This window comes from Mytilus edulis, chromosome 8 (assembly GCF_963676685.1).
Source record: "Mytilus edulis chromosome 8, xbMytEdul2.2, whole genome shotgun sequence".
Classification (NCBI taxonomy): Eukaryota; Metazoa; Mollusca; class Bivalvia; order Mytilida; family Mytilidae; genus Mytilus; species Mytilus edulis.
The window spans coordinates 83,789,079-83,799,309 of NC_092351.1; the positions used below are offsets into that span (position 1 = coordinate 83,789,079).

General features: G+C 32.7%; 2 protein-coding genes across 4 annotated transcripts in view; both read right to left on the bottom strand.

Annotated features, from left to right (window-relative positions):
* The window catches only part of LOC139486463 (leucine-rich repeat-containing protein 74B-like), a 35,906-nt gene extending 34,473 nt beyond the window's left edge, over positions 1-1,433 (bottom strand). For all 3 annotated transcript variants that reach the window (XM_071271345.1, XM_071271346.1, XM_071271344.1), the window contains exon 1: positions 1,061-1,433. The gene's annotated coding sequence lies outside the window, so the exon portion shown is untranslated. The remainder of the gene's footprint in view (positions 1-1,060) is intronic.
* A 7,499-nt stretch (positions 1,434-8,932) lies between these two features.
* On the bottom strand, positions 8,933-9,412 carry LOC139484451 (cytochrome c oxidase assembly factor 8-like). The gene has a single exon (XM_071268184.1). It carries the CDS (start codon positions 9,410-9,412, stop codon positions 8,933-8,935), a length of 480 nt encoding a protein of 159 aa, XP_071124285.1.
* Positions 9,413-10,231: the final 819 nt, after the last annotated feature.

Sequence of the window (10,231 nt, forward strand, 5' to 3'; positions counted from 1 at the left end):
AATATTATTTTGTTTCAAACTCAAGTTGTCGTTAGTGTCATACTTGAATTTTTATGTTAATTGCTGTAGTTTAAATAAGACCATTGGTTTCTCTTTTGAATTGTTGCCATTTTGGCAGTTCCGTGTTTTATATAAGATTTTTATAATTATACAGTATGCGTTTTTCGCATTATTGGAAGCTATACGTTGACATGAAATTGTCAGAAGATAATTGCCAATGACACAATGTTTAAGGTCTTAAAATTAATTTAATTAAAAAAACAAAACATTTATAAGTGTACGGAATTTGCCATATTTAAGAGGGCGGATACCATTTGCGAACTTAAGTGCTAATTTTTGTACAATTCAATTTTGTAAAGCATTTGCGCATATATATTTGTTCAAGTATATGTAACATGAATTAACATTAGTTTAGTACTAGTTTGTACATGTAGTTTGGTCGATTTTGGTGTGCTTATGTCGTCTTTAGCACTATAGTTGGTTATATATTTCGTTGCGGTCAGTTTTATTTATTGGTGGACAAAGCAATAGAGCTCAGGGGGAAAATGTGAAACACCAACACCTCAGTGTTGACAGCCTATACATGTATACTCACCATGTATAGGCACCAAGGTCTGCATAACAGTTATTTAATATTATGACTAAAAAGATTAACAGACTGGCTGGATGTAAGAATTGCCGGAATGTAGGATCGCTATATATGTCTCGATTTCATCGCAGGCGAGACAAAAGGAGATGTGGGGTTTCATTCAAGGAGACAGTATTCCAACGACAAAATTTATACCATACATCTTCAGAAAATATAAGGGTTTCCACGTTACATTACGCAGGTGTCTACAGTGGCGGATTAAAAGGGGGGTTACTGGGGGTTGGACCTCCTCTTTTACGATTAATGCTTTTGATAGGGGACATATGGTTAGAACTCTCTTCCCCTTTTTTAAAAATTGCGGGATCCGCCTCTGTGTCCATACAATGTGTTAAGCTCAAAAACATTAAAAAATCTATACTAATTGTGAAGATTTCTGATGAAACAATCAGCTACATGCATCTTTTGTCTTACCTGATGGCGATTCAAAATTGTCATAATGATTAACACTCGGTAATGATGTACTAGAATGTCCAAAAATTAAGAATCCAGCTATCGTTAAACCAGTTCCTATAAGTAGCCCCAAAAAGAATAGAACACAAAGTCGAAGCTTTTTCTCCCATTTCCATTTTGATTTAATGACTACTTTTGGTTCAATATAAGTATATATTCCGTTAGAATGTTCATTTAAAGCCGAATAAATATGAGGAACGCTTTTTCTTGTATCTGGTACTTCGTAACCATTTGATTTGACCTGAATTTCCATCCATAAAATATGTTGAACGAAATAAAAATGTGTAAAAAATAGATCTTTTAGGTTACAATTATGAGTAAGTGTTTAATTATAATATGTATATATTACAAATGTACCACGCTCCAGGTCAAGTAGCTGTCTCATATATAGCATGATATAAGTTGTTTTTCGTTAAGTGTTTTGTTTCCTGTTAAGATACTAGCTATCATGTCATAAAAGGGATAATATATTCGAGATGGGTTTTTTTTCCGACAGACGTTTTCACACAAATATTTACTTGAAGAACATTAAAAAATTTAATAGTTTTCTCGTCTAAAGCTTTGTGCTGTATTCTTGATAACTAACGCCGTAAATTTGTGCGCAAAAAAAAGTTGTACGTATAGACCCGACTATTACTATCTGTACATTTTGTAATTATTAATTTGATGTTCAAATTTGATGCTTTTCTCTGTTTTATCAGTGGCGAAGTTTCTACAGAGCAATTCCTCGCTATATTTGTTTACCAAAATGTGAAAACGGCTCCTCCTTGTAAAAAGATAAAACTGCAAAAAAAATGTTTTCATAATAAATGACAAGTTTAGTTGTTGTAAAGCCAAGTCTATGCCGAATGGGGGCATCTGCAGACCTATTCTACTTGTCCTTCTACGTACATGTACGCTGATTGTATGCGCAAAATGTTGGACTTAAATCAGATACCTCTTGCAGCGAGTTCGATACGTTATCTGTTTTATAATTTGTACTAAGACCCTTCCTTCTGCTCGGTTTATTGTTGATATGTTCTAGTACTTGACATGCATGAAATATTTGCTACTGAACATTAAACAAACATAGAAAAATTACCTATTGCATCTATAAAATGCAGATTTTTTTTGGCACTGGCTTCACCAAAGAATCATTCCCTTGCTATCAGCATTAAGACCATGGACTTTTTTCGCTTCGGACAGACGGATTCGAGTGGTTACTCGACCGGCTTTCGCCTTATACAACGCAGGTTAAATAAGGGAAGTTTTTAGTCTAACGGTGTACACTCAATGACGCTGAACCATGTTGCTACACGTATAGTACTAAATATTTGTACAATAGAAATTTACAAGCAAAAACATAAAATGATGCAGTTCAAAATATATGAAATTGTATTTGTATATACATTATATATACTCAATAAGCGCTAAACCAGTAACCTTTTGTGTCTTGTACTCGAATGACTTACACTTATAACATTTACTTATTTCGGTCGTTCTATTTAACCTTTATGCAGCCCGTTGAATCATTTGTGATATCAAGATCAAACGGAAATTAATTCATATTCAACATAATACCACAAAATATAATTCATGTATGGTTTTACATGTACATATTCGGATATACTACAGTAGTGATACAACTACTAACTACGGATCTAATAACATAGGACTTGTCAGAGACAAAATTTCATAAGAAAGTGACCTCTTTAAACAATCCTTACAAACCAATCAAATACCATATGATATTGACCCACAAGAGTTACCCTCGTATAGCGAAGACTAGCGTCTGTAATAAGAGGGTTTTACTACAAGTATTCCATAAACTTAACAATATCAAAAATTTATGTAAATGAGGTCAAGGTCAGTCGAATCCTGTAAACTTTACAATCATGCCATTTACTAAATATTTTAAAACAATTCCATTGATTTTATGTTGATAGTTCTTAATATAAAGCTTTGCTACAAGTATTACATAAACTCAACATAATCCAAGAAATTGAGGTCCAGGTCAGATAAACCAGAGAAAAACATGTAGTCTGTAAAGCATGATGCCATCCAATACACCAAATATAGTTGCCTTATTGTTTATAGTTTCTAAGAAACAGACGTAACCAAGAAAACTTATCATCGACCAATGAACCATGAAAATGAGGTCAAGGTCAGATGATACCCTGCTAGACAAACGTATACCTTACAATCCTTCCATACAAAATATAGTTGCTCTACTGATTACAGTTTAAGAAAAGCAGACAAAAACTTGAAACCGAGCAATGAACCATGAACATAGGGTAAGGTCAAATAAAATCAGCCAGACTGACATGTACATCATAAAATATACACAAAATATAGTTGACCTACATGTATTGCATACAGTATACGAAAAAAAAAGACCAAAACACAAAAACTTTACTGACCACTGAACCATGAAGATGAGGTCAAGGTCAAATGACACGTGCCAGTTGGACATTTACACCTTAAAATTATTCCATACACGAAGTAAAGCAGACCTATTGGTTATATATATAGCATCTAATATATTGACTTGACCACGAAAATTTAACTTTTTTCAATGACCCATGAAATGAGATCAAGGTCAAATGAGAACTGTCTGACGGACCTTGCAAGGTATGCATTAGACTAAAAATAGTCATCCTTTTACTCATAATATAATAAGAAAAAAAATCATGTAGTCACTGAACCATAAAAATGAGGTTAAGGACAATGGTCAAATGACAGACGGAAACTCATAACTTAAGGCATATATGTACAAAGTATGAAGCATCTTGGTCACTCGCTTTCTTAAATCCAAAGCGTTTAAGAAGTTAGCTAACGTCACCACTGGGTCACTATCCCTATGTCGAGCCTTCTGCGACATAAAATACAGGCTTGGAAAAATCTGAACATTGACCAATGAATCTTTAAATTAGGTCAAGGTCAGATGAACCCTGTCAGAAAACAAGTCACTGACACCATGTATATTGACGCAAGCATTCCATACGTCAACCTATTAACCATATTATCTGTGAAACAGACATAACTTTGAAAACGTACTACATTTTTTTCCATTCTCTATTTTAAATTTTATGGAACGCTAAGGGTACATTCATAAGTGGGGGCCCACTGACTGCCTTAGAGGGGGCCGCTCTGATTATGCTTCAGTGATTCTCTATATAATCAACCATTTTTTTTCTAGAAAATTGGGCCCGCCCCCCTCTTTCTACATGTTAATCCGCCTCTGGCAATAACCAATAAACCATGTAAACGAGTTAAGGTCAGATAAAACATGCTAGACAGACATATACACCTTACAACATTTCCATACATGTACACAAAATGTAATTGCGCTATTCATGGTTTATATGGTTTCTAAGAAAAAGGTCAAGCCACAAAACCACACAAATATTTTTTTCCAATGAACCATGAAAAAGGTCATGGTAAAAATAAATCTGCCAGATAGATATGTATCATATTTCACATTCCTTTCCATACACCAAATTAATCTATTTTGCTTATAGTATCTCATTAATACCTAAGACTTTCATACATCAACTAGACATTCGGTCCAGTAAAACATTCTTCTTAACTGGACCAGATACTTTTTTACTTTTTTTAAGGACACTAATACATATTATTTGGACAAAATTAAAAATGTAACTGGTCATTTAATTTCATCCAGTAATGCATATCAATGAATTGGACCAAACCATTTTTACTGGTATTTGCCCAATGACTAGCAACCATAGGAATGACTGGTATCTGAGATACAGACTAAAACTTCAAAACTTAAAATTGACCAACATGACCAATGAACCACAAAAACAAGTCAAGGTTAGATAATACTTGCCAGGCTGACATGTACATGTATACATGTACCTATAGTAATACAATCATTTCATACACCAAATATAGTTGATCTATTTCTAATTAAAATCATGAATATTTTCTATTTTTATTGTAGGTATGTATATAAATACTCTGACACATCTGGTCTGAAATTTTGGTACTTCATTTTCTGCTTTGAATAAATCTGATGAGTTAAACCTTTTCGACTTATTTTTACATTTTGTTAATATGTTGTATTAATGTTACTCCACTGTCCAAGATAAGGGGAGGGTTGGACACCTACTCGCATATTGTATCCCTGGCCCAAAACACACTGTTTGTGCCTGTCCCAAGTCAGGAGCCTGTAATCAAGTGGTTGTCATTCTTTGCTGTTCATCAAAAAGCTGACTATACTGTATGGGTTTTGCTCATTTTTGAAGGTTGAAAAGTGACCAATAGTTGTTAATTTCTGTGTCATTTGATCTCTTGTGTAGAATTGTCTCACGGGCAATTACACCACATCTTCTTATTTCTATATATAACAACATGAAAGCTTCCTACTTTAAAATAGATTTTCATGGGGTTTTTTTTATACATTCATTATATACTGAAACAATTTTTGACATGTCTGAGACTTGCATGAATTTTTAAATTTCATGTACATTTTTTTGTACATTTAATTTACCTCATGTCAGCGATTTTGAATCAAAAATGTATATACATGTAGCGATCACCTCTGATTACATGGATTATTTTTCTATATTTTTAAAAAGGATTTTAGAAAATCATAATTCATAGCATAAAAATGCAGGAAATTTAAATAAGATCTGGGGAACTTATCAATCCTTAAAATAAACTAATTCTTAAAGGTAACCTAGTACATGACCAATTCAACACTGTTATTAAAAAATCTTTGAATATTGTTTCATTGGTATAAATATTGATTCAGATCTGTTCAGGTTGTTATCAGCAAATTAAAACCAGATACATGTACTTTTAAAATATATTGCGTACATATATATATAATATACAATGTATATAATAACATTTCCATGCCTTATATATCATGTACTGTAGTATGACGCTAGATTAAAACTGATGTGGAAAGGTAACACCCGGCCACCGAAAGCTTAATTTTTATGAAGCCCAGGTGGTTGTGTGGTCTAGCAGGACGGCTACAGTGTAGGCGATTTGGTGTCACGATATCTCAGTAGCATGGGTTTGAATCCCGGCGAGGGAAGAACAAAATATTTATAGTATAACTAATCGCCGTATTTGAATATCAAAAAATAAAACAACGTGTGACCGAAGGACGCATGGATTAAACGAGTGCGCAGCTTTAAAGAGAAGCAAGTTGTCTTATTTTTTATATTCAAATACGGCGATTAGTTATACTTTTTATTACATTGTCAAATGGCTTTTTTTATGAAATTAATGTAGAAAATGTAAGGGACTATATGTTTTTCCTACGCATTTACAATTTGTTTTGATCCAACGTTATCGATGTCTTGACAACGCCTATTGTTGTATGACGTCAGAGAGTGAAATAACCACGTTTATTTCACATGTGAAATTATCGGTTTTTATTTAACTTGGAAATCAATGTAATTTATTGCAACCAATGTAATAAATATATATATATAAAACTTGTCTAAACATCAACTCAACAATGTTAGATCTGTAAATTTGCTTTTGCAAATTTTTTATTCTTCCCTCGCCGGGATTCAAACCCATGCTACTGAGATATATCGTGACACCAAATTGCCTGCACTGTAAGCGACGCACTAGACCACACGACCACCTGGGCTTCAAAATGAAGCTTTTGCTGGCAAGTATTACCTTTCCACGTCAGTTTGAAATGTATATGTACTTTCACAGTACTATTTGAATCATGATTGTCATATCTGTTTTTCGGTAAATTGTCTTATTACAAAAAAAAAGTTAGTTGTCTCAATTGAATTGTTTCATATCATTATTCATTTCTTGGCATTTTATAGTTGACTGTTGGTATTGGTTTCCTCATTGTTGAAGGCTGTACATTGTACGGTTGTCTATATTAAATCCAAGTACAATTTAATTTCATTTGAACTGTGTGGATAGTTGCATTGACAATCATAATTTATACCACATCTCCTATAACATGTATAATAATAATATATATACAGTTTTTTAGAATCATCATGCAAAATGTAAAGGTACATTCTATAAGCAGATAAGAAATAATTCTACATTTAAATTTTCAATTGTTTGTTCATCATGTTCATATACAAAAATAAAATAAATATATACATTTGACATGTTTGAACTTGTCATTTTTTGTAAGTTAGTATTTACAAAAAAATGTTTATATGTACATGTATGGTGTGTATATGATGTGTTTACATTATAAACATGATAAATGCACACAAAATATCAAAATTTGAAATACCTCACAGTCATATTACTTATAATTTGCTTTAGACATGTTAGAATCAAATGTTAACATGGTTAAGACAATGTAAGATCAAAATACAAAAAAAAAAATACATGAAGTTTATCATGTTTTATGCAGATGAAGTCCTATTTTACAGTCAGTGACAGTAGAAGATGGAAATGAAAAAGAACAAGTTCAATATTGTACATGTGCATCTAATTGTTAACTTTTTAATTTTTAACTTCTTCAAGTTCGAATTCATTTTTACAGAAATTTCTTTATTCCTTTGGTCTCTTGTAAATTAGGGAGGAGCATAATAACCATGATAACAGTTTCACTTTAATTATTCTTTGAAATGAAAAAAACTTTACTTGATGATAGAGTTTCTCTGTTTACGTTGTAAATGATCCCTTACAACAAGCATGACCAACATCGGAAGCAATTCTGTATTTCGGTTTCTTTTTCAACAGATTCTGAAACTATGCTTGAATTCAACAAATAATCCATACCGAGTGGACTTCATTCCCTTTGACAGGTCACACCTGCCTCATACTTGTTTCATATTGGTTTAGAATGTGTACATGTACACCGTGTATCATCGTACAGCGGATATAGGTACTAACCAAGCGGGCGTGAGCGATTTTGATCTTACACGGTAACGAAAATCTTTGTTTTGTTCACATAATATCAATGTGTACTTCAATCTAAACATAATTGCTATTTTCAGAAATGATTTGGTCGTAGGTTGATGGTTAGAGATGTCTCATTATTTTCCCAAAACAAGAGGGATTACTTAAACATTGTAAAAGCATGTGCAAATACTTGTCAAAGAAGTTGGTCCTCGTCTCTTCCGATATAATTCTATATTCATTGCAACTCTTTTTCTGATAGAAGGTCAATATGTGTGTGTAATAAGTATTGCTGTTTCAATAATTGGCATTGAAATCTTTCATACATATGTTATTTTTCGATATTTTATCCCTAAAAAAGTGTTGTGTACGGTGTTTAGCTAACCACATAAATCCTTATGTACGGTGCATAGTTATGTTGTTGTACACCGTACACAAAAACATTATTTTTATACTCGTTTATTACCCAAAATGTTTCAAGGAATGAGTAATCACAGATAGGTTTATGATTGGTGACTATTACTTTTGCCCTGTATTAGGTTTCTTTCAGATAAAACATGTAAATGTCTCAACAACTGTATCGAAATTGAAAGATGGTGTTGACTTTCACAACTATTTGCGCTTGTACAAGTTAATTGTTCTTATTAGAATATCAAACTTGTTTTATGAATAGGAAAAAATCGATGCAAAAATTATTTGGGAGCAGGAATTTCAAATGTTGAGAAATGTACATTGAATATTGATCAAGCAAAACAAAGATTTTCGTTACCGTGTAAGGTCAAACTCGATCATGCCCGCTTGCTTAGTACCTATATCCGGTGTACTGATGATACACAGTGATGTACAAATGTACATGTACTTCACTTGAAAATGTACTCCCCACCTTTCAGTTTCAAAGACTTTATATATTATAAATGTCAGGTAAGTAAAAAACAAACACTGTAATACTATGAAAAGCTATGCATAGTTTCTCAAGCTATGTCATCATTTCTTAACTTTATTCAGTAGTTCAAGTTTCATTCTTTCGAGGAAAACTCTCAACGATAGAGCAAATAATGAAAAGTTTCGTCTGTACCATTCTCCGTTGTACTTTACATTCTTACGAAAGTTTTCATTTAGAAATTGTCGGTAAAACATAGACATCTCCTCTGGTGTTAACTTTGACGGCACATCTTTATCTGTTATGTCGGACTCTACTTTTTTCTCAGCAAGTTTTGTTTTCACAAACAATTCTTTTTCACGAAAGAAATCGTCATTATGTTTTGTCCAAAATTTGTTGTTAAAGTAAAGAGTATCTTGTCGTAACATTCGGAACTTTTTCTGTAATGGTGTTTCACTTTCTGGTATGTGAAATTGTATCTGTCTCATGTTTGAATCTTTCTCAGGCGGTCCTACCCAGTCTCGTTCTAGCTTTTCAGGTGGTTTTGATTTGAATTTTTGTTTATCCTTTCTTACGTTTGACATAGAAATATACCTGCTGTAACAGTAACTTTGCCATGATCTGAAGTTTTTCGCTAGATTATTCATATATATTCTATTTTGCAGTTATTTTATAACCTGCTCACGTTTTGAACCTGATTTTTTTAATTTACCGGAAGTTTACAAAGCGACTGTAATCATCCGTTCACTGACGGATAGGAATGCGATTCCGGATATATATAGGACATAACGAAGATTATTTGCCAGGCGTACACATCTCTATTTGAACAGACGAAAAAAATATTCATTTTTTTCCATTACAATTAAGGGTAAAAAAAGGGGGTAATAGCAGATTCTTGTCACATGCAGGGACTCGGAAAGCAGATTAAAATTTTGTTAATCAATGTTTTTTATATTTTTTTTAGTATTTCTTGTATAAAATTTTGTGTTACTTTATTAACGTTTTTGACTAAGACATCGATATTTCTTTGTTTTCTAACAATGTGCAGTTTACTATCCATATCCGTATACTGAAAAACCCTTGTCTCATACTCTTTAAAACCGAGGCTACCTGGGGAGGCCTGCACTGATTGTACTACATGAAACTACCTAGGAAACGACTCAGTATCATTGGTTGAAAATAAATAACCTGACTTTAATACAATATAATAGCCTGTCTTCATATCAAATTGTTTTCACAGCGAGTGTCTTGCAAGAAGCAAGTTAATTCTGTTCTTTCTTAGACATAGCCCCTGTTTTTTTAGGGATCCATGTTTCTTATTTATTTTTAGTTTTCAGTGTTATTTGTCTTATTGTTTGACGTTTTGTGCTTTATCTGTTTCCAGGTTTGTCTTTTGTTCATTT